A 26,174-nucleotide genomic window follows, 5' to 3' on the forward strand; every position below is an offset into this window, starting at 1 on the left:
GGCCCTGATTGCTGGCCAGGCCTAGGGACCCTACATGTGCATAAATTTCATGCACCGGGTCTCTAGTCCGGGTGATAAGAAGGAAATATTCTTTGACAAGATATGGGTTTTGGTCACAGGTATACCACATAAAGTCAAATGATTACCTCTATATCTAAAACATATGACCTCTGACATATCAGCTTAATTTTTTTCTTGTTTTCAACGAAAGAAGTGGACTCGTCTTTTAACATATACTATAAGTGACAACAATTGGTAAAGTGAGAACTTCTTTTGGCACACTTGAGAAACCCATTAAAAAAAGTCATTTGTCATATTAAAGATAAATACAAAATGCTTCAAAGATACAAATATGGGGAAGTCATACTAAAACTTTCTACTAACTAGTTATAATATTAGTAAATCATTCTAATGAACTGACTCATATTTATGCTCAGTTACTTGGAAATATTCTTGACTGGCCCTTTGTATTGCATTTGATCTAGAAAGCTTTTTAAAGTAACTTGGTAACTATTACAATTGTTCTTATTTTCAACATGGAGGGTCTTATTTTCAACATGAAGGTAGATTTAACAATGCAAAAAGAATCAAAATATGACCATTGCTTTCCCCTGCAAATGATGTTAAATTTGTGAATGTTTTAAATTAGTTCATCATTGGAGACTAGCACTTACACTTTCCTAAGGAAAACTATTCTTTTTTTCTTTTTCAAATATACTTTTATTGATTTCAGATAGAAAGGGAGAGAAAGATAGAAACATCAATGATGCAAGGGAATCATTGATTGGCTGCCTCCTGCCATGCCCCCTACTAGGGATCGAGCCTGCAACCCAAGCATATGCCCTTGACCGGAATTGAACCTAGGACCCTTCAGTCCACAGGCCGATGTTCTATCCACTGAGCAAAACCAGCTAGAGTAGGAAAACCATTCTTATTCATTAGAGTAGGCAAAGAGGAATGGCATGAGAATAAGCAACATGCACACAAGCATACACATTCCCCACACTCACCACACTGGCTTCTGAACTGTTAATAAACAGCAGGAAATGAATGATTATAATGCCTCTTTTGCCATCAGTAAAGAAAATAAAAAGAGGCTATGACTTAACTAAAAACTGAATCATATGGCTCTAGAGAATTTATTAATAAATTAAATTTATTTCAAAAAACATTTTGATATATCGAAGTCTCTAATAATTTATTAATTAAGATATTGACTTATAAGATATACATGACTTACTACCTTCAAATATAAATGGCCAGAGGGAATATGCCTCTTTCCTATGACACACTTTAATTAAAATAAAAAAGTACTGAAGTCAGTTCATAACTTTAACTTACTTCTCTGTAGAATCAAATCATGAATATTAAGATCCTGGGTCAGAAATCACAATCTGCTTGAATATTTTAGATTTTATCATCTAACAAAGGAAATCTAAAAATCTTGACTAGCAATTCTAATTTGTAGTGTTTAAAAATATGGGAGAAAAGGTTAATCTTAAGTATAGAATTTTAAAAATATTTCCAAGTTTAGATAATCAACTATTGTCAGCCTATTTTATAATCATTTTTTTGTTGTTGTTAATCCTCACCCAAGGATGTTTTTTCCGTTGATTTTTAGGGAGTGTGAAGCGGGGGTGGGGAGACAGAGAGCAAAACATCAATCTGAGAGAGACACATCGATAAGTTGCCTACCACACGAGCTCCAACCGGGCTGGGGAACAAGCCTGCAACCAGGTATGTGCCCTCGACCGGGAACGGAACCCATGACCCTTGGTGCACTGGCCAATGCCAGGGCTGACTTTATCATCTTAATTTAAAAAATGCTGCCCTGGTCGCTGTGGCTCAGTCGGTTGGGTGCCATCCCGTGCACCAAGAGATTGTCGGTTCAATTCCCGATCAGGGTGCATGCACGGGTTGTGGGCTCAATTCCCCGTAGGGAATGTGCAGGAGGCAGCCCGTCGATGTTTCACTGTCACACTGATGTTTTTTTCTCTCCTTCTTCCTTCCTTGCTCTCTAAAAACGAATACAAACGTAAAAAATGCTATTTTACTAAACTGTTACATAATCCTATATAATAAAAGGCTAATATGCAAATCAACCGAATGGCAGAATGACTAGTCGCTATGATACTCACTGACCACCAGGAGGCAGATGCTCAATTCAGGAGCTGCCCCTGGTGGTCAGTGTGTTCCCACAGGGGGAGCGCTGCTCAGCCAGAAGCTGGGTTCATAGCTGGCGAGCGCAGAGGCGGTGGTGGGAGCCTCTTCCACCTCTGCGGCAGCGCTAAGGACTCCTTGGGGGATGTTGCCTGCTGGCTTAGGCCCGTTCCCCATGGGGACTAAGCCAGCAGGTGGACATCCCCCGAGGGGTCCCAGACTGTGAGAGGGCGCAGGCTGGGCTGAGTGACCCCCCTACCCCACCAGTGCACAGATATTGTGCACTGGGCCTCTAGTAACAATATAATGTATTTAACCAACAATAAGCAAATGTCACTGCTATTCCTATTAACAACAATTCCATGGCACAGTGTAAAATGTTCTTCCTGAATAGACTCTTGCTCAGCTTCTGGCTTCGTTCTCTGGCTTGCCACATCTCTCTACCCCAGGTCCACCCACTCCTGACTACTTTTAAGTTCCCAGAATGTATGTGGCTGTTGAACAATCTCTTCTGCCTTGAAAACCTTCTCCACTATCCATCTTTAGGAATCAGTTCAAATGAAACCTCCTATGTCAAGTCTCCCAGTGTTCCCAGAATGCTTTGTATACCCATACACTATAGCATGTATCAAAATACCACAACTGTTTGTAGACATGTCTGTCTTTCCCACTTCCCACAGGAACATGCACAAACACACACACACCTGCATTTCTGTATTCTCAACATTTAGGTGCTTAATGTTTGTAAAATTATAAGCATTTTCTAGGGCATCTTTTCTCTTAAAGCCCATTTGTTGAAAGATTTCTTTTTAAACATGTGAGAGTTGAATGTCTACATTCTATAATGTCTACACATGCAAAGAGTATCTTATCCCTTCCAAACCAAGTATACTGGTCCTTTATTTTTCTGACATTGAGTTAATTCATTAGATCAAGAAGACCATTTATGAGGTCTAAGGACAAAGGGCACTGATGCTGTATAAACCTAAGGTTGTTAAAAATCTAAAATATGTGGAATTTGTTTTAAAGGAGAAAAGAGCAAAAAAATTTAATTGCCCTTAAAAAGAATGATTGTATGTTTATCAAACACTCAGCTTCATTTAGGCATTTAATTAAGCCATTTATTGCTTCAAGTGTGTTACCATGAACATTTTAATATACACTCCACAGCAGTAAGGCCTCAATTTTCACCACCTATAAACTGTGAACCCACAATTGAATTTTTTTAGGCCACCAATTGTTACATGAATTTTGTACACAACAAAGATTTTGAATGTGTATTTTATAATACCAAAAATGCTCATTATACCCCTTGTAAATGTCACAACAAATACTAATAGTTGGCCACATTATTTTTGATGAGGTAGTTCCATGTCTGGCTATCTGAGATATTAACAGGTTCCACCCATTATTAAATGACTGCACAAAGTTTTGGTTTACTCTTTATACACACTTCGTAAAATAGTCAATGTTCGGGCTGAAGATTTGTCAAAATGTTTCGGAGTGGTTTGGGAGCAGTGGAATTCACATACGGAAAAGGCTGTAGCAGCTGGACAAAGGGATGTTCCTGACTCTGACAAGGAACTTTCTCTTAAAATAAGGCTGAATATAAGGCTTTATCCTTGGACCAATTCCTATAATACAAATAAGTTTGGAAAAATCATTACATATAATTAGAACATTAAACAATAACACTAAGCATCTCCAGGCAACATGCTGATAAGCTAGTTGAATACTACGTTATATATTATTTCTTAAAGATTTATAAAATTTTCATGAAATATTGAGTACCACCAAATCGTGATACTAGTGATACTATGAAATCACGGTAACCCACAAATGAGCCTAACTTAGCTTTATGGGCTGACCCGTTATAAAACAGACTGCAGCAGCTCAGAGCTGTGGCACTGGGAAGCTGGAAGAGACCTTTGAAATCCCCGATCTACCCCAAACCCTTTGGGTAGCATTGCATAGACGTCACAGTTTTCTGAATAAGTTCTAAGAGGCTCATAAGTAGTTTTCATTAAAGTAAAAATCTGATGTACCCAGTACGTTTTGATATAAAAAATATGACATAATAAATATTTTAAAAGCTTTAAGGATTTTTCTACTGATCAGACTCAATAGTATGCAAAATTTATAATTTAAATAGCACCTATAGAATAAAACCATAGAAGTGCTTTAGAGACTTCCTACAGCTAGCATCACCCTGGTTTAATAAGGCCCAGAGTGATTAAAAATTTGAATTAACTGTCATACTAGTATATGGTAAAATAAAAAACAGAATTGAATGTTAAGCTCCAATTCAGGGGGTTGCTTTACTTAAATTGGCCACACTGCCTTAAGTCAAATATCTATAACCATTATTTTCATTTTACCTGCTGTAATTAGACTTCTTTCATGTCCTTCCAACTGAAGGAAAAGCCAGAGAGATGATCTAAAAAAATACATCTGCATTTCAAATTTACATTAAAAATGTCTTTCCCTTATTTTCACATCACAAATTCTAAGCATTATTAAAGAAATCACAGATTAAACAGCTTTCTGTGTCTCGGGCCTCGGTCCTTTTTAGATTATGAAAATTGGAATTTAATTAGAATTGAGAAATTTTCATTAAGTGTGTAAAGTATAAATACAAGTAATTTTTTAAAAACTTTATTTTAACACCTAATACAATTCCAATTTTAAGGATTACTTGCACAAAAAAATAAACACATTTGGTATAAAAATGTATCCCTTTAATACCCTTTCCCCTTCAGTCCCTCCCCTCCCACCCTCATAACTGCACTCGGTCTGGATGTAGACATATAGACTAATGGCACAGATTAGCTTTTACCTACAGGAGTTTCTGTTTATGTACCCAGGTACTCTAGAGGACACCAGCTCACTTTATCACATGAACCACTTCCTTCAGCCTGCTGAACGTAGTTTCACAAAGAAACAAAGCTTATTAGAAAGGCATTTAAAAAACCATTATCTTAAATTCTTTTTAGAAGCACTACCTTTTTTTTTTTTTAACCATTTATATACAGTATTACATAACAGCTCTGGAGTGCAGTACATGCAGCAGAACATACCTGTTGAATATAAAATACTTTTCTTAAAACCTTCATCGTTGGAATTCTTAAAGTCTAAATTATAGAATGCCCATTACTTTGTGAAAACGGCTGAGGAATACAAATGTCTGCATATGTTGGCCACTGAAAGAATCCAAGGCTAACTGGAATAATATTCATAGCACACCAGGAGTGCATAAATAATTTACTTACATTATTAAAATACAACCCATAAAATTCAAGTTCAAGATCTTACAGGATTGCCTATGTAAATCCTTTTAAGTGGTTGCCTGGAAATGCACTGTATCTTCTTTCTCTTTTCTTCTTTTTTAAAGTCCTATATAAAATGTTTAGTTGAAGTCTTACTCTTTCTCAAATGAAATGACCATCTTTATTTGTGCCGACTGCCTCTTCTCTTCATGGCAGCAGTACACTGTGGACAGTACCATTTCCCTTTTGGTGCTTCTGTCAACCCAACGCATCCATAATGGAACCATTCTATAGGGCACTAGAAAGCAAAATTGCAAAGAAGTTTTTAGTTCCTCTAAAGAGTAGGGAGTATATTAAAATATGTCCACTACACTGAATATTAGATTAATGGAAACATAATATTTAGATCTAGGACCTGATTTATAAACCACATGGTCCAACTGATAAGCTTCAGAGATGAGGAAATGGAGGCACAGAAAAATTATGCACCTTTGTTAACTGAGATTCGTGTAATCTATTCCCATAATTCTAAATAATGAACTAAAATTTACTAATTTTCATGTTCTTGGAGAGTAAGTTAATACCAACTTTTAAAGATAAGAAGTGAGATGGGTCTCTTATGTAAAAAGGAAATGTATTTTTAAAGATTTTATTTATTATTAGAGGCCCGGTGCACGAGATTTGTGCACTGGGGGAGGGGGTGGTCTCTCAGCCTGGCCTGCACCCTCTTGCAGTCCGGGAGCCCTCAGGGGATATCCGACTGACATCCTTAGCACTGCCACAGATTTATGGCTGAGCAGTGCTCACCCTGAGGGAGCACACTGACCACCAGGGGGCAGCTCCTGCATTGAGCATCTGCCTCCTGGTGGTCAGTGCACGTCATAGGGACCGGTCGTTCTGCAGTTCAGTCAATTTGCATATTAGCCTTTTATTGTATAGGATTATTATATAGGATTCAGCTTTATCCACTCCCACATGGAGTGGAATAAGCTACTTGTAATTAAAAACATAAATGCCCTGGCCTTCCCTTTTGGATAAACCCATTCCTGGATATACAGAGAGGAAAAGTGCTGTACTCTGCAATATATCAGGCAGTTCTACACTTCCATAGAAAATCTTAGCATTCAGAAGAGTGTAACTGGGAATGAGAGAGATCAGAATATGATAGAGTAATCACAGAAATCTTATTTGTCATTTACACTAAGCCCAGGAGACAGTTTCCAATGGTGTTCTTTAATTGTTTGGGCAATACTGTTTTAGAATAATTACAAGCAGCCCACAAGTGAGTCTAAAGAGGGGAGCGGAAGGAGGGTCTTTCTCTTTCTGTGCAAACATGTTTTGGGGACCCTGTCGGGTCAGAGAAAGTCCAAATTTCAAGGTACCTAGCCAACCCTGCTCAATCTTCACATTGTTTACAAATTTAAATCTCTTAGGATAACATTCCTGAGTAGGGTTTCTATAGAATTCAGAGTGGTTACCCCTCTGGAGTAAAAGATGGACAAAAGAGTTATATGAAAGTAAAGAGGGAGTGAAAATTACTAAACAGACATATTCTCAGCACTCAATAAAGCTTATCTCTAATGAAAATTAAGCTTTCAAAAGAAGAGTCATTTCAAGACTCCTTTATTTTTTTATATAAGTGATTTTTTTTTTATATCAGCTGACACCTACAGAGTACAACAAGACATACTACACTAATGGGAGGAAAATAATCTCACATTAGATCCTCAACATCCCCACCCTTCACCTGAGCATCATACTTCTTGAAAGAATGTATTGTTTTCAAGTTCCAATTCTTCACTGTGATTAGTGAATTGGATTCTAGCAAACACAATATTCTTTAGCAAAGGGGGAGGGGGTGTTTCTAATTTTCATACAATGTAACATCTTTTTGAGAAATACAATTTGCATAAAACCATAAAATTAGCTTTAAAAGTTAAAACAGGGAACACATTAAGAGAGTATGCTATTTTGGAGAGGAATATTCTAGCACAAATATGACAGAATTAACATAAACTGCAAACTGTTTTCTAAGACTGAAAGACACAATAAATAAAAATATTCAAGTAATAATGTGCTTTTTTTCATTCCTGAATAGAAAAATGTGATACTTACATCTTGGTTATCACAGCCCACCATCTCACCATAGGATACCTGGTTAAAGGAAAAATCTTATTATGACTACAGAACAAGCATCTAAATCCAAATTAACTGTTTATGATACTATTAGAAAATAGAAATACACTGAATATACACTTGCATTAAGAAACAGGGTACATAGATTTATACATTTACATTTTTTTTCCAAAAGACTTTATGGAGGCATAGGGGGAGACACACAGAAATTTTATGCCCTTTAAAGGTCTGAAAGAACCTGCTCTGTGGGAGTCATCTTTGTGGGTGGTTCCTTTATTAAAGACCTTAAGTTTCTTTTTTGGTTACTTATCTACTTAGGTTTTTATTTTTTCTTGGGTCACGTTAGGTCATCTACATTTTAGCAGTCAATAGTCCATTTCATTGAAAACTTCTAAACTTATTACCTATTATATGTCCTTTCTCATTTTCCTTTTTGCTGTTCACTGCTAGCACTTTATAGCACAACTTCATAAGTCCTGAATTCAATGAAATTCTCAATGGACTGAATAATTTTCCAGAAAAGGTAACTAGATGGCATACTTTCAGATTCTATGGACATGAACAATGAGTTTACTCTGGGTAACAGTTTTTGGGGGAACACTCAAATTTTTCCCTCCAAGTTCTACATACGTATTTCATCAACTTCTGATTTTTAGTGTTAAGGAGGGGAAATTGTGGGTGAATCTGATTTTGTTCATTTGTAGGTAACCTACTTTTATTGCCAAGATTTAGACAAGATTTCCTTTCCTTAACCCAGGAATGAAATCAGTCAGCACCTTTATCTTGGACTACTGTCTCCAGAACTGTGAGAAATAAAGTTCTCCTCTTTAAACCACGTAGCCTGTGGAATACTATTATGGCAACATGAACAGACTAAGACAATATGCGTGGGATATGTAGTAGTGGTACATCAAAATGTTTAATTACAGGTTACATCTGAGGGCTGAGATTATGGACAACTTACATGTTTCTTTATACTCTTTGTATTTACAACAAACGTCATTTTTATAAAAAGCCAGAGAAAATTGTATATATATAAAAAAAAGCAAGGGTATTTTAACTGGAGTAAAAATAGCACTTGAAAAAAATGAAATGGTTTTTTCCTAGTTTGTTCAGATTATGCTTTTATAGACACATGCCAGACTTTTACCTGATTACAGATGCAATATCGTGGTTCATTTGGGTCATAAGTCCAATCAACCTGACTATTTGAATCTGATTCTGGTACGACTGTTGTTTGTTGAGAGATTTCTTGTACAACAGTTGATGATGAAGAACACGATGACAAGGAAGAGGAGGAGGAGGAAGAGGATGACTGCTGGCTTGAAGACTTGTTGTTGTTTCTGAAAAAACAGCATCAGTTTTATTTGCTCAGCATCCAGAAGTTACCTGAGAATAACTACTAAATAAAAGTGGCATGAAATCAAATATATGAATTAATGTTTAAGACCAAATTAAAGTAATCTGATAAATAGATTTAAAAGTATAGTTGTTTAGAACAAAGAGCAACATTTTTCATAATGGTTTATTTTTCTTTAAATTTTTTTTGTTATCTGGAGAATAAAGGTATTCAAAAGGAAATTTTTTCAAAATATTTCAAAGTTTTTAAAATAATTTTTTAATCAGTTACTATTTACATTGACTTAAATTGCAGGCAATATCTTTAACCTTTTGCACTCGGATGTCGAGTGTGACTCTACATGTGGTTAGCATTAGAATAAAGGAATCGAGAAAAAAGCAAGCGAGTGCAAAGGGTTAAGAATTAGTATTAGTTATGGCTCCCTTACAGATATTCTTTGTATTTTTAAGCACACTGAATAGTCTTCATCTAAATCTAAAATACAAAGATGTATACAAAAGCATTTGGTGAGCCTGGCCAGCGTGGTTCAGTGGTTGAGTGTCCTCCCAAGTGGTCACTGATTCGATTCCTGATCAAGTACATGTCCGGGTTGCGGGCTTGATCCCCAGTATGGGATGTGAAGAAGGCAGCTGATCAATGTTTCTCTCTCATCAATGTTTCTATCTCTCTCTCCCTTACTCTCTCTCTAAAAAAAAATTTAAAAAACGTATTTTTTAAAAAAGCATTTGGTAAAAATGATCATGATCATCAACCGATGTGTGAATACTTACCTGTGTAGGACAGGAAACCAAAAGTTTTAAAATTCACAAGTAACTTACCATTATCTGCATGCTAATTCAATTTTAAAAGTACAAAAATTTATCATCAGCAGTTATAATAAATTGGGGTCATTAAGATGAATTAATTTTTAAAATACTTAGCACTTTTGTGATAATTCTACACTGATCACTCTTTCAGGGACTTACAAAAATAGACTACATTAAAAAATTATAATACAACTAGAGGCCCGGTGCACAAAATTCATGCACGGGGCAGGGGTGTTTGTCCCTCAGCATAGGCTGCACCCTCTCCAATCTGGGACCCCTCAAGGGACGTCCAACTGCCCATTTAGGCCCGATCCCACTGGGCAGACGGACATCCCTCTCACAATTCAGGACTGCTGGCTCCGAACCGCTTGCCTGCCTGCCTGCTTGATTGCCCCTAACCACTTCTGCCTGCCAGCCTGATGACCTCCTAACCACTCCCCTGCCTGATCAATGCCTAACTGCTCCCCTGCCGGCCCGATTGCCCCTAACTGCCCTCCCCTGCCGGCCTGGTCACCCCTAACTGCCCTCCCTTGCCAGCCTGGTCGCCCCTAACTGCCCTTCCCTGCTGGCCTGGTCCCCCCTAACTGCCTTTCCCTGCTGGCCTGGTGGCCCCCCAACTGCCCTCCCCTGCAGGCCTGGTCCCCCCCCAACTGCCCTCCTCTGCTGGCACGGTCATCCCTAACTGCCTTCCCCTGCAGGCCTGATCACCCACAACTGTCTTCCCTTGCAGGCCTAGTCACCCTCAACTGCCCTCCCCTGCAGGCCTGGTCCCCCCCAACTGCCCTCCACTGCAGGCCTGGTCCCCCCCAACTGCCCTCCCCTGCTGACCTGATCACCACCAACTGCCCTCCCCTCCTGGCCATCTTGTGGTGGCCATCTTGTGTCCACATGGGAGTGGCCATCTTGTGTGTTGGAGTGACGGTCAATTTGCATATTACCTCTTTATTATATAGGATTATTAGGTAAGTAATTCTGTTGACCTAGCATTTGAACTTTCATTATGTGTGAACACCTAGCATATGCAGGTACTTAGGACAGACATTGCTAAGTACCATTGTTTTCATATTTACAGTTAATATAATCATCCTAAGAGTGTAATATACAAAATCTAGGGATATTTTCATAATTTCAATTTTGGGGACATAAGACCAAGAATTAAGACACCTTGTTCTTAATCAAAATGAAGAATCTTATTTAAAATTCCCAGGATATAATTTGTATTTTATGTATTAATTTACCTAAAATAAGAGGTTATAAATGAAGTTTCATAAAATGGTTTATCCTAGTGAATAAAAGTAAACAGAAATAATTAATATACCCAATTTAAGACTAGAATATTAAAGACTCTTAACCCTTTTTAAAGACTTTACCTCTCCAAAGTATGACAGTGTGAATGACAATGTCATGTCTTTCACCTCTCCAAGCATCCTGATCCCTCTATGCTGCCTGTTTGACCTGAAAGCCAGTGGGTGCCCCGCCAGCTGCACACTTGGTAAAGGGGCAGGGCTCCCGTAGCAATCAGACTTACTTGCTCTTTCTCCCACTCCGTGAGTCTGCTGCTGATGAACTGGCATTCTGTGTCAATGTAGTCATGAGCGCTGAAGATGATGAAAAGCCAGCTGTTTCCCTGGGCATTGAAAATTCTTTTCCCAGCTGAAAGTCATTATTTTTAAATGCTTCATAACTGGCTTTTAAACTTGATGTCCTTCGGCCCTCTTTCATCTTGAATAGACATTCATTGATAGTATTAATATACATAAATATGTAGATTTTCTTTCTCAAGTGTTACTAGTTACATTACTTTGGTTTAACCAATACTACTTTATTTTGTTTAAACCATTTTCATCATTGTAATTTTAAGCTATTTTATGCAAAGAATTTAAAATCAAGGCAACCTATGTTCTGAGGCTACGGAGAACGCGCTGGAATGGGTAGATAGAACCAAGTATTGTCCTAGCAGGTGCTATAGTCAAGAATATGGACATCATGAATAATTATTGTGAGAAGGAATCTGCATGAGATTATATGAATCTATTTTTTACTTTTCATTATCGAGCAAGTAATTTCTACATGTTCATTTCTTTAAATAAATATCAGGTATCATAAAACTATGATTTAAAAATGAACCTATGCAATTAAGAAAACTTCTTGTTCACACCTAGTTGTTTCTACTAGAATCTGCCAATATTTCGAACAAAACAAAACACCATGTTCCCAAACCTTTTCCGTTTTTTACCTGAGCTGTAGCTTGAACTGCCTGAGCAGCTGCCATGGTAATTGCCCCTGCACCAGTTCCTGAAGATAATGAGCCAATATTATAGGATGCCAGAGGTTGGGAGGAATTCACATTGTAAGCATTGTTGGATGAGGCCGTAGAATTATTATTTCGACAACCTGTGTAGAATTAAAGAATAAATAGAAATGGTCAGAGAGAACATAATGTTAGTGTGTTTAAAATACATTATTTCTCACCACAGATATAATCATTAATTTAAAATTTTCATGTCTCTATAAAATTATCATATTTTTTCTTTTTCTTCTTTCTCCTTATGTAGAAATTAACCAGGAAAAGAATCTGTATATTCATTAATTCTGAATGCTTTCATTTTCCCTTATTTTAACATGAACAAGCAAAAGCAACCAATCACATTTAAGAATAAACTTACCTAGTGTATTTTCCTTAGAGGCATCGGATGTTAGGGTAGATAGAAGAGCTTCAGATTTAAACTTCTTTTCAGGAATATGGTCTGCTGTCGTATGGTGAGAAGTAGGATTATACTTCCTTTCTGCATGTAAAGAATCCATGTGTTTTTTAACTTTAGAGAACTCTGGATATTGCATAATACTTGCATTTAATTGTAAACTGGTACAGTTTATGACCTGAGTTCCTCATGAAATACAGAACATTATGTTTTCTTATAAGACAGGACAAACAGAACTCTATGTCACATGTTTTATCAAGAGCAAATTTCTTAGACATTTAAAAAATTTTTAGTAGGAAAGTATTGAAGTTAATCCATTAATGCACCATGGGTTCACATGTAGCAAGAGGGAAATTCTGTTTTGAAAACATTATCTACAATTTAGATAAATTTTCAATAAACCCTTCTATCATGTCAAATTGATTTGTCAAAAAATGCAGATAGTCATCAAGGCAACTGACTAACCATTCACTTAGTCACTAGGTGAAACGTTATTTCTGCCAAGCAGTAGACTAAGCACTGGAGAAGCAAGAATGAAAAAGACAAAGAGCCCGCCATGGAGTACTTTGTTGTTTGCCTCAGGTATTTGTGTGTAGGAAGTATATGCTGCTATTAGTACCATATAGTCTTCCTCTATGGATTCCAGGGAAAAACAGATCCCTGTTCCCAAATCAAAGATGCTTTTCCCAAGTGAAGAAAAGTCTACCAATAATTGCAATGACAAATATATATCTAACAAAATAAAAGGAAGGGAAAGATACTTATGTTTCAATCAGTTTTGTAGATCTCATAAAAAATATACAGGTAATATCAGCTTTTAATTCTATTTAATTTTATTTGTACTAATAAACCAAACTTACTTTCCACTGGAGTATGTGAATGAGCATGGTGATTGTTCACTGGCTGGGAAGGAGTATCTAATTCCAAAGATCCTGAAAAAAAAAAAAGACAGAGAGATTCACTGTCATTAACTGTCACCACAGAACTTTACATGTCAATCAACTACAGGTACTGTGTACCCTTACCCGGCAGAGGACTAACAAACTCTGATGTACATGCCTGTGTCACTTTAGTCAAACACATTAGGTCACCACTGTCAATTTCACCCTGAATCAATTTCATACTTTCTGTAAACAATAAGTAATCCATTTCTCAATATTCACCTTAAGTACAAAACAGGTCAAGGCATGCTAATTTCGATTAAGGGAATGCACAACAATAGGTACCAAATACTAGTAAGTGGATGAATGGATATTATAACTCAACCCAGTTTTACTGAGTTGAAGACTTTTGTATGGGAGATCCTAAACTATTAAGCAACGGGACATTACTATACAAAAGGAAATTCTTTGATCATTAAAATGACCTAAGATAGTAAAGGGATTTTGCTTGTGAAAAGTGAAGCATAGAATCTACTGCCAAGCTTTACAATACTTTTAAATAAATGTTCTGGGTTTATTGTGATCCCTTGAGATGAAATTGTGGCAGGGCATAGGGTGGTTCAGTTTCTGTATCTTGATCCAATTTAGTTGCATTTGTCTGTGTCCTTATGAGGATGCTTCATGACCCTTCCTGCAGTACTGAATAGGCATGAATTGCTGTTACAGCATGTCAAAAAAACAAACAAAAAATCAAAGCAGCTAAAGGACATCTTATTTTGTCTCAAAATACTTATTATTATCCAGATAGGGTTCCCCTGGAATAAAAATATCACAAATCAATTAAATGGTCATTTAAATTGATGGATCTACTTTTGAATACAAAATGCAGCTATGGATTCATACCTGGCTGCTCTCTAGTTGACAAAAGTATATTAACAGAGTATATCAACAGAGATACATAACCTAACACTGCAAGTAAATTTTTTGGGTATGTGTGTGCAGAAATATGTACATGTTCTTGCCACGGAAATGCACCAAGTAAAAAAGATGTTTGAGCCCTTTACTAGATTCTAGTAAAAATCAGCCACAATACTGATTTGGCTCACTAACATTTAGCTGGTGTCTACTCTGGGCTTAACACCACACTATATGCTTTTATGGACATCACCTATTTAGGTTGGAATAAATGCTAAATTAGTTAAAGAAACAAAGCTTATGTCTCCACTTTTGGGAAGTCTCCTTAGTTAAACCTAATAAGTTATAAGGGTAACCAGAGCAAGAGATCAAGCTGACCCTTGCAAAGAAATGCTAAAATGGCTTCTCGCTGATCCGAGAAAGTTTAGAGGAAAGAGACAGGACTGTGGAACCTATTAAAATTTTTCTTATTGACACAGTTGAGGAAAAGCCTTAAAACGATTCTTAAGGAGAAATAATAACCTTCTTCAAAGCTTACAATTTATACAAAGCCTAAGCGGGCCGGGCAAAGTCAATACATTTAATGACAAATGGTAGACTTGTTTCTAGATGGTTATTTTTCTTTAAATCTCTGCTCTTACCATTCAGCTCACTAGCACATATGCATATTAAAAAATGGAATGACTTAACATATTATTTTCATAGCCAGTGAGAATATTGTATGTTATCTCTCTCCATTTCCATGACCCAAACAGTTTCAACTGCCAAGGTCCAAGCTCTCCGACCCGGTTGCCACCATCCACCGAGCGCAGGATCTGAGAAGTCTCTGTGGGCCAGTGTCTCCTCAGTGACTTGCACACATACTGTCCAACATTGATGGAAAATGTTAAGTTTTACTTACGCCTCTCTAATATTTCTGTAATTCCAGCATTATCAGCTTCCAGCTCCATTTTAAACTTAGCGAGTTCCTGATCCAGCTTTCTCAAGTGTCGATCTACCTGTTTCAAAGAAGATCAAAGATAACCACCAAATATGGGACACTATTGAAGTGTCAGTTTAATGAGGAAACCTACATCTTTGTTTCTGTTCATGAATCTGTTTTGCATCCTTGAGCAGATCTATTAACCTATACTTCAGGTTATTCATCTATAAAATGAAGATGCTGGCTAAATAATCTCCGGAGTCTCCTTTAATAAATTTTAAGTTTTAAGAAAGCAGACTGCAATTTGTTAGAAAATGTCTGAAAAAAAGTGGTATATAAAAAGTAAAGCAACAATGATATTAGGGAGTTGGGGAAGGAGGGAAGTGCAGGAGGGCTGGTAACTTTTCATAGTATGCCCTGGATTACTTGTAGCCTAATCTGACCCTACTCATAACAAGGCCATCCACACTGCCATACCACATCATTGTTATTTAGAATGAGCAATGAAAGACCCTCAGTCTACAAACAAAGAAGCTATGATATTCTATACATATATTTCTCTAAGGCAGGAAAGTGAAACATTTATGTAAAGGGTTGAAACAAAAGGAATTTTTAGCCAGAAAACTGCATTCCTCAAAGAGCCTGGTTAAAATAGTTTTACTATAAAACTATTGCCCTTGTAAAGGTGGCAAATTTTATTTTCTCATTCACCTAGAGATCTTTTGACTGATTTCAGAAAATTATATGATACCTCAAACTAGCAACAAGTCTTCATTTATTTTTTAAGCTTAATATTAATTATTTTTTCAAATGTACTACTTTGAAGTGAAAGAAAAAAATCATAAATTCTTTGAAAAAATATTCATGTTGCATTATTGACAAACTCTTTTTCAAACTCTAATTTCCCATAGGATCACTGTTATAATTAGTCACTTTCTTACAAATATCAAAATGTCTCTGGTACAAGAGCAAAAACTTTTAAGAATTTCAATTGAATAATGTGTATCTAAAATAAGGGGGGAGGGGAGAAAAGTAGAGGAGACAATTTGTGTGTTAGATACTCGGTAAAGTGCTTGATGCATTAGATGGTCTATTTTTTTCTAACCCTCCCTCTAACCTTTTGAGATAGGTTATTATTGTTTCTATTTCATAAGAAGAAACTAAGGCTCATAGGGATTAAGTCAATAGTTACTGCATTACAGAAATGAGATTTAACTCTGATCTATATGTAATAAATTGTGTTTCACCATTTATGCCTAACATTATCCTCTGAACTTGTATATGCAGAAGCCAACTGTTTTTTTTAACTCAGAGTAATATAATTCAATTTGAAAAAATAGGAATATTATCTTATTATTTGTATTTTGTATATTAAAACAGCAACCACTGTGGTGTTGGTTTGCGATTTTTCAATAATTTAAAGCCCAACTGTCCCTCCATCTTCACACACAAGTTATTTTTCAGAGCTTGGTTGTAATTATAATATTTAAAATCCTGTAAGGTCACACATTATGGACACTTGCTCCTATTCAAAGAACCTGCAGGTGATTGAGCATCCTTTCCAAAAATAAAGTGTGAACACAGACCTCAGTTATTCGAGAATATATTTTACATTGTCAAAATTTAATCTCAAGGGAAATCAGAAAAAATACTCATATTTAAATTCCAAGACCACTTAATCCACCACTTTTCCTACCTACAAATATACTACTAATAAATACTGAGTTCTTATTATGTGCTTAGCACTGGATTGCTTGGAGGATACATGAAGTATGAGAGAATCCCTATCTTCATAATAATTAGAATGTAGCTAACAAATCAAGATTTATATAAGATTTATATAATTAATTTATTATATTTATTAATATAATAAAGTTTTGAAATACATCTTTATTCTAGATGTAACAAATAAGCAACAGCTGAAAAAGTCAGAAGTAAGCACCCCAAAAAATAAAACACTGGAAGTTTGTATGTTAGTGAAGAATGGATGGCAAATATACAGAAAAGGGAGTAATAATTGGAAAGTAGAGACAGGAAGACAAATAGTATTCTTAGAGAAAAAGAAAGTAAAGTATGGTGTGGCCTGTAACAGGTATATATGGTATAGAGAGGAAGAGCGTTGGAATCTCGGTTGGGGGAGTGGGGTCAGGGGAAGATGAAGACATCATACACACTTCACTCACTCCATCCCTGCAGTTAAGATCGCTTTACTATACGACAGACAGTGCTGATAAGGTTTATTACACCTGAAAGCATGGGAAATAATGATGAAAAGAATTTCCAATACTAGTTCAAAAAAAGCAATGGAACCCAAAGAATTAATAACTCTAAAATCCAAATTCATAACTAAAATAAACAAACACAGAAAAGCCTTAACTACACTGTGGTGGGCAACTTTGTAAAACAGCTTCCAATCATTCCCACCTACAGGTATGTAAAAAAAGATTACAAATTCATTTATTAGTTATTTATTTATTAGCAATTATCACTTAGTGAGGACTTTCTTAGATTCACCATTCCTACTAAATCAAATTAGAAGTTGGAAAGTAAGTTGCTCACAATATTTAATTTAAGCTATAAAGCACCGGGATACTTAGTGTTAAGCAGCCCTAGCAAGAGCTTAATTGAACTTGACTGTACTCTATATAAAGTGCTCTCCCTCTACCTACATGATTCTGAATGGTTAAAGCATCTATTCTAACTGATCATGATAATGGCCCCACAATTTACAGACAAAGCAAGAACCTAGTTATGCCACCCCTGCACACACCCCTAACCCCATAAGACTGATTTACAGCAGTAAAGAGGGTACTGATCCATTGACCACAGATTACTAACACAAAGCTAACCATAGACTCTGATTATTGAGTTGTTCCCTACTTAATGTCAACAAATGCTAGCAATAAGTTTCCTTAAAGCCAAAAAACATATCCTATAACCCCAATCAACACTGCTTTAAGTTTACATCTATTATCCTTTTTCTGACCTCTTTAGAGACAAAGGAAATTTTTTCAACATTATTTAACATATTCATGATTATAAAGATGTTTAAGTCACAGTTGGCCCCCTGCATGAAATAAAAAAACCTCATTCACTCTTTAACATTCTTCCATAGTTGTAATCCTTTATTCTCTTTCAACTCTCCCAGTGTTCTAATATTCAAATTTTCATGTGTCCCTGAGGACCCAAACTTAACTAAATACATATAGCTTTGTAAAAGTTTCTACATGATGAATGGTTCCCAATATGGTCAAATTCTAAAATTTAGATGCCTAGCTTACCCTTTCAAAATGAGCACTCAGTCCCTAAGCTGAAATCCAGGGCAATAAGAGATAAATTTCTATCCATGAAAAGATCAGGTAGTAGTGAATAAGAAGGATAAATTGGTGAAGAAAAAGGAACCATGATGGCAAATTATTTCTCTGATAAGTCATGAAAATTATTCTTTCCATCTCTGAATTATATTTAAACTAGATGAAAATTTGATCCATCTTTAGGCTGAATCAAATAGTTGAGGCATTAGCACATGAACTACATCTAATCATCTTCCTAAAAGACAGTAAAGATAAGAGACAAATCAAAAGGTCAAACATATATTTCATTCATTAGAGTATCAGATGAAGAATTCTCAAATTTATAGGTAAAATGTGAGCCTGAAATATAACCATCTCAGGAATAGGCAAAGGTATAAAAAAGAACAAGTTCAAGGGTAGTGGGCACTGTAACTGACTGTTAAAATCATTCAAGCATTAACTAAATCTCAAATTTTATCCGAGCATACATAAATGAACTTTATTAGGTATTGTAATCTAATGCAGCCATAGACAGTGACATCTGGCTGAGGAACACAAACAATTGTATATGATTATGAGTATCAAGATTCAAGAAGGGGATTATTGCAATACAAGATAGGTATTTTTTCTGTTAGTCAAATTTCACTAAAAGACACTGATATTTTTAGTTATATTGAACCCAAATTCCATACAATTTTCATTTGCTGATATTTAGGCAGTCCAGTTTCTTTTCTTAATAAATATACAGTGCAGGTCATAGGAATAAAAAGTTTACCACTGATTTTAAAAGCAAACAAAATATTTCAATGAAAAATAATGCAATTAAATATTATGCTATAGTAAAACATTGACAGGCAAAATCAAACACGATTATATACTAAATTGTTATAGCTTAAAATCTGTCAAAATAATACATGCTTACTTATCAGGTTGCCATAAAATGTGTTTAAGCAAAGCATATATCAACCTTCTCTAAGGTATAGTTCACTCCTCCGGTTAGAATCCTTCATTGGCCTCCCATTGCTTTTAATTTAAAAAAATTTTTCCATCACCATCTATCCCCTCTATGACCTCTTCCACCTCCAATCCCCTCTCTTACCACCCCCCCCCCCGCCCCCAACAACCACACTGTTGTCCATGTCCATGAGTTCTCTAACCTCTTTTTTTTCCTCTTTGGCTCACATCACTTCCCTCCCCACCCCCCCACCCTTCCGCCACCCATTAGAGCCGTTTGCTTGGTCTCTATCTATGAGTTTGTCTCTATTTTGCTTGGTAGTTCAGTTTGTTCATTAAATTCCATGAGTGAAATCATATGGCACTTGTCTTTCTCTGACTGTATTATTTTACTTAGCATAATGTTCTCTAGGTCCTTTCATGTTGTTGCAAAGGTAAAATTTTCTTCCTTTTATGGCAGAGTAAATGTACCACGGATTTTTTACCCCCTTATCTGTGGGGAAGCACAGGACTTGGTTGGAAAGTCTATAAGGAGGAATTTCTGAAAGGTTGGAGGCCCCTAGGGGACCTTGCCGAAGGCGGCAGACCCTGCGTTAACTTTTCCAAACAAGTCTGAGACCCCAGGTGTTTTACTGAAATCTTTGTTTAGTCTTTAGACGTCCTTGCTTAAAGGACACTGCAGATGCATGTGTCTTCTCAAGGATGCTTACCCTACTGATAGTATCTAATAGTTAATTGTAGTTCAAGCTGTTGTTACAATAAAAGCCTAATGAGGCAGGCGAACAGGGCTGTTTGGTTTCTCAAGCCATGTAGTCCCTTAGCCCTCTCTTTCACAGAAATGTGTGTCAGAGTAATCATTCGTTACTCAGGGTCTGTCGGTCAGCCCTGGCATTTATCTACTAACTAGTGACCCAGCGTGCAAAATCACATAAGACCCAGACCCGTGGGAAATTGTGCGAGACCCGGGACTCCCCTAAGCCGCTGCGGGACCCAGAGTCAAGTCCCCGCCCACCCGCACGCGCCTCGCTGTGCACGCAGCCCCGCCCACTCACGCGCACCTCATTGTGCACACAGCCCTGCCTCGCCAGGCACGCAGCCTCCTGGTGACCGGTCTTTGGTCATTACAGCGTTAAGACCACTGGGTTTTTATTATATAAATGGGCACTTAATTCCGGCTTTTGTAAATGACGCTGTAATGAACATAGGGGGACACATATTCTTTCGAATTAATGTTTCAGGTTTCTTCAGAGAAATTCCTAAGAATGGTATTGCTGGGTCATAAGACAGTTCTATTTTTAATTTTTTGAAGTAACTCCATACTGCTTCCCACAGTAGCTGGACCAATCTGCATTCCCACCAACAGTGCACGAGGGCTCCTTTTCTTCACATCCTCACCAACACTTGTTTGTTGATTTGTTAATGGTAGCCATTCTGGCAGGTGTGAGGTGATATCTCCTTGTGGTTTTAATTTGAATTTCTCTGATGAATATTGATGTTGAGCATCTTTTCATATGTATATTAGCCATCTGTATGTCCTCTTTGAAGAAGTGTCTATTCAGGTCTTTTGCCCAAAAGACAACCCACTGAATGGGAGAACATATTTGCCAATGATACATCTGATAAGGGGCAAATATCCAAAATTTATAAAGAATTTATAAAACTCAACACCAAAACAACAACAACAACAAATAACCCAATTGAAAACAGGCTCGGGGGGGGGGGCAGGGGGAGAAAAAACAAACAAACAAACAAACAAACAGGCCCCATTACTTTTAGAATAAAAGCCACACAGCTTCATTGACTTGCACGGCCTTGCATGGGCTGGCTCCTGCCTGCCTCCTCATTCCACTCCTCCTTTCTCACTATACTTCAACCACAATGGCCGTTTTCCTGGTTCATTCTGCCCTTTTTTCACCTCAGACTTTGCACTTGGTACTTCATCTCCCTGAAACGTTATTCCTTAAGCTTTTCACATGGCTGGCTCTTTCTCATTTTCCAAGTGTCACCTCAATTGTCACCTCTTGAAAATTACATTTATCCTGAATATAGTCTTAACAACCTCCCCCAGTTATTCTTTTTCCCTCTCTCCATAATGTTTATATCCTTTATAGCACTTAGCAAAATCTAAAGTAATCTTTATTTACTAGTTTGCTTATATGAATGAACTATCTGTCATTACTGCCCACCTACCACCAGTAACTGTTTATAGCTGGAGTTCTATAAATATTTGCTGAGTGAAAGTTATACTCTCCCACTATGAAGAACTGAATTAGTAGAGATGCCACTGTTTACAGAGTGAATGATCTATGAATAAAAAGTACTGTAGTTTTACACTTACACTATGTACTATCTACTCACCTCTCAAGTACATAGCATTCTAAGCTCTCAAATGTTAAATCTTGCCAGAATTTAACTTCTCTTTAATATTTATAGAAACTTTCACTTGGATGTTTAGTGTTGACTAGAGGCCCGGCACATGAAATTTGTGCATGGGCAGGGTCCCTAGACCTGGCCTGTGATCAGGCATGATCATTCCAGGCTGCCAGCAGCTGGCCCCACCCCCTGCTGCTGCCACTGCCAGTTGCCCTCTGTGTGTGGGGCAACCAGCTGGGTGATCAGGGCCCCAGCGCTGCCACGCGCCCCCCCCTCCCCCAGTTCCCAGTTCCCCATTGGGCAATTGGAGCCTGCCAGCCAGGGGGAGGGACCGAGAAGTTGGCCAGCAGGCCCCGATCAGGCAATCGGGGCCTGAGGGCTGGGGGAAGCTCCTGCATTGAGCATCTGCCCCATGGTGGTCAGTGTGCGTCATAACCCACCGGTCAGTCTGCCGTCCGGTTGATTTGCATATTACAATATTACACTTTTCTATATATATATATATATATATATATATAGACTAGAGGCCGGATGCACGAAATTCGGATGCACCCTCTCCATCTGAGACCCCTCGGGAAATGTCTGACATCCCTCTCACAATCCAGGACCACTGGCTCCTAACTGCTCACCTGCCTGCCTGCCTGATTGCCCCTAACTGCCCCCCTGCCAGCCTGATCCCCCTAACTGCCTCTGCCTGCCAGCCTGATCACCCCTAACTGCTCCCCCTGTCAGCCTGGCTGCCCCCAACTGCCCCCCACTGCGAGCCTGGTCGCCCCCAACTGCCACCACTGCCGGCCTGGCCACCCCCAACTGCCCCACTCTGCTGGCCTGGTTGCCCCCAACTGCCACCACTGCCGACCTGGTTGCCCCCAACTGCCCCCCTGCAGGCCTGGCCACCCCCAACTGCCCCTCTCTGCCAGCCTGGTCGCCCCTAACTGCCCCCCCTGCCGGCCTGGTCGCACCCAACTGCCCCCCCTGCCAGCCTGGTTGCCCCCAACTGTGCCCCCTGCCAGCCTGGTCGCCCCATGCAGCCTGCTGTTCAGTCATTACTGTTACTGTGACGGCATCCTGGACAATTTGCATATTCCTATATTATTAGTATAGATATGTTGGGGAGTAGAACAATTTGAGATGGCAAATCCATTTAGTGACCTCCCTACTTTAACAAGTCAATGATTCCATTATGTTTGATTGCAATTACTTGTGAGGCTAATAAAGTAAATTTCTTGGCCTCAAGCACAAAGTGTTCAAATACCACAAGCCACTCTGGCAATACAGTGCAGCGCACAAAGCACAAGAATTCCAAGGAGGGTGTATAATTGGTGTTAACATTTTAATAATTATTTATTTACAATGCTAGTTTCCATTTATACAAGTAATATCAAATTTTTAAGTTTTAAACTTTCATTTAAAAATGTACTTAGTGCTCTAACTGGTTTGGCTCAGTGGATAGAGCATCTGAAGGGTCCCAGGTTCAATTCTGGTCAAGGCCATGTGCCTTGGTTGCAGGCACATCCCCAGTAGGGGGTGTGCAGGAGGCAGCTGATCGATGTTTCTAGCTCATCAATGTTTCTAACCCTCTATCCCTCTCCCTTCCTCTCTGTAAAAAAATCAATAAAAAATATAGTTTTTAAAAACATACCGTATTTTCCGGCGTATAAGATGACTGGGCGTATAAGACGACCCCCAAGTTTTCCAGTTAAAATATAGAGTTTGGGATATACCCGCCCTATAAGATGACACCCGGCTTATAAGATGACCCCCGACTTTTGAGAAGATTTTCCTGGGTTAAAAAGTCGTCTTATACGCCGGAAAATACGGTACTTAGTAAATAGAGAGGTGTAATGGAGATATTATAAAAACCTTAAAGGTGAAATGCAAATGATTAAGGTGTGGAAAATACTGGATTAGATCACATACAAAGTCTTTGTTGTCCTTTTGTATACAATTCAACTAGTCTATTGAGCCAGGCTCTGAGGGTACAGAATAATTAAGAACCTCAGCTACTCTCAGGGCCCTGGTTGCCTCTAATATTTTTTATTTTCCAAAAATAATAAGACTTTATTGGGAATGAGTTAACTGGAAGTCCCGTATTGCTGTTACTCTGTATAGTAAGGTCTAATAACATTTAATAAATGTTTGTCATGATTTAAAAGGAACTTCCCTAAAAGCAAAGAAATTGAAAAGAATGATAAATTTATATGTAATGTATAATTATTAAGCAGAAGATATTTTTTATTTAAAAATTCCAAGACACATGTATCACAATAAGTGTTAATATTTTTATACCAGAGCCTTTTGTTGAAGGCACATCTATAAATTCTGTTTTAGAAGAACTTTCCAAATGAGCTTATGTATCAGAGAAGAAAATCTTTCCTAACTGAGGAAACTAATAAAATTGAGAGCAATTGAAAAAGAGGGACACCAAAAAGATCTGAGCAAAAACATGGATCATAAGATTGTTTGGTCTCTGAAAATGAGTCCATAAAGGAAACTAAACTGATCTGAACTGTATGACTTTCGCTTTTCCTGGTTTAAAGCCATACTTTGAAAAGAAGCGATTTGCACTGCAGTCTACCAAACCAATCTCAGCACACTAAAATGTAACTCTATTGCCTTCTGAGAAATAGTGACCCAACTAAAATATATCTGACACCAACAACGGCACCATTAAACTCTATCCGTCCCTCAGACTCATATCTTGGGAGTCATGTTACTGCTCCTTTTTCTCCATCAACTTATTCAGGTGATTTTGTTCCACAAATATTTACAGAGGACATAGTTCTTGACATTTAGAGCAGGGAAAACACAAACACACCAACAAGAGGTAAATAAATAATTACAATGTGATTCGAGTAATAATAAATTCCTGGGATTAACAATGATTTGGAGGCTGGCATGATGTTGTTGAGTGTTAGGGCAAGGCACAAACTGTGTATCACCTCCTCAATATGCCTTCTCTCCTTTTCCCTGACAGAATCCCACATACCTGGGCCTGCAATGTGCCATACCTCAGCCTCCCTTGCAGCTAGTGAGATTTCCAGGGAGGATCTTTAAAGGAGGTGACTGAAACTGCTAAATGCACCCTTTTGAGTAATCCCCTACTGCAATTCTACTTGCCCAGAGTGGGAACAGACTGGAAGGAGTCTGGGGCACTGAGGATGTTGAAGTAGCCATACAAGCCCTGGACTGTCTCCTTTAATAGTTATTTTACTAAAGAGAAAAATAAATCATGTGTTTAAATCACTCTTGTGTGGCTTTTCTGTTGTAAATGGTCAAGTCTCTTCTAGATATAAATGACAACTATCAAGATGATTGAGATGACTTTAATAAAGAAGCAATGCTTACACAGGATTATGAAAGATGGATAAAGTTTACCAAGCAAAGATGAAAGGAAAGGCATTCCAGTCAATTTTTTTATTTTAAAGTCACTTGAACTACAGCAGGCTGAAGTGGAGAGGAAGGGATAATGAGAGGTAGTTAGAAAGTAAAATGAACAAGATATGGTGATTAACAAAATGTGGAGAAGTTAGGGACAAAGAAGAGACTAGGATGACTTTCAGTATCCCACCGTGAACGACTAGGTCAGTAGTTCTCCTAAGATTAAGAAAGAAAATGTGGGAATTCCAAGATGGCTGCATCTGGAATCTCCATCTGTTTGCTCCCAACCCTGGACTGTCCTCACAGCTAAACTGCAGAGCAATGATCCTGAAAGACCAGAGAAGTGTAGCTGATCTGAAATGTTGAGAACGGGAAACACAGGGGGAAGTACAGGCGTCTCCTCGCGCAGGTACAACCGGGAAGCCTGAGGGATATTGTGGCAACAGAGCCCTCCCATTGGGAGCACAGGATCTCAGCTCCCTGCAGGGATCCCCAATGGAGAGCAACAGAGAAAAGACGGGGAGTCCACATAGCATCCAGCAGTGGGAATTAGTGAGGATCAATTTGGACAGCACCATCCCAAGCACAGTGATGTCTTCCTTATAACATCAACCTGGGCAGCTCACTCTGGTTAGGGACTGCTGGAGGGGCCACGAAGCAGCGCTCGGGGACAGAGGGGTCTGCTAGGTACACACAGCAGTGACTTTGACAGGCCCTCTATTCTGTAGAAGGACTTTGAGCAGAAAGTTGGTCAGAGACTTAGCCTGTGTGGTTTGGGAAAGAGGATTGGTCATGCACAATTGATCTTTTGTGCATGAGTGGCACCTCTCCCCCACTGCTAAGCTGCTGGGTCTCTGTGCATCTCTGTGTTCTCAGGCCAAGGGGAAGGGCACTGGGCTGGAAATCTGTGCCCAAACTACTTGGTTTGATGGTTTGGAGAAGACAGATGTTTGGGAAGGTGGGAGCCTGGGAAGAGGCCCTGCCCAGCTGGGGCTGGCCATGCAGATTGGAGTGCCAAGTGGGGC

At 38.2% G+C, this 26,174-nt stretch overlaps 1 protein-coding gene across 1 annotated transcript in view; it reads right to left on the reverse strand.

Moving 5' to 3' along the window:
- Positions 1 to 4,929: 4,929 nt before the first annotated feature.
- ING3 (inhibitor of growth family member 3) overlaps positions 4,930 to 26,174 on the reverse strand; it is a 36,043-nt gene continuing 14,798 nt past the window's right edge. Inside the window, exons 5-12 of the mRNA XM_079786228.1 lie at positions 15,128 to 15,224; positions 13,291 to 13,362; positions 12,395 to 12,514; positions 11,965 to 12,122; positions 11,257 to 11,450; positions 8,713 to 8,905; positions 7,542 to 7,580; positions 4,930 to 5,724 (exon numbers count right to left, since the gene is read on the reverse strand). Of these exons, the coding sequence (XP_079642354.1) occupies positions 5,608 to 5,724; positions 7,542 to 7,580; positions 8,713 to 8,905; positions 11,257 to 11,450; positions 11,965 to 12,122; positions 12,395 to 12,514; positions 13,291 to 13,362; positions 15,128 to 15,224 (990 nt within the window). The 3' untranslated portion in view covers positions 4,930 to 5,607. The remainder of the gene's footprint in view (positions 5,725 to 7,541; positions 7,581 to 8,712; positions 8,906 to 11,256; positions 11,451 to 11,964; positions 12,123 to 12,394; positions 12,515 to 13,290; positions 13,363 to 15,127; positions 15,225 to 26,174) is intronic.

The sequence above is a fragment of the Cnephaeus nilssonii genome (assembly GCF_951640355.1).
Source record: "Cnephaeus nilssonii genome assembly, chromosome: 12".
In the NCBI taxonomy this organism is placed as follows: domain Eukaryota; kingdom Metazoa; phylum Chordata; class Mammalia; order Chiroptera; family Vespertilionidae; genus Cnephaeus; species Cnephaeus nilssonii.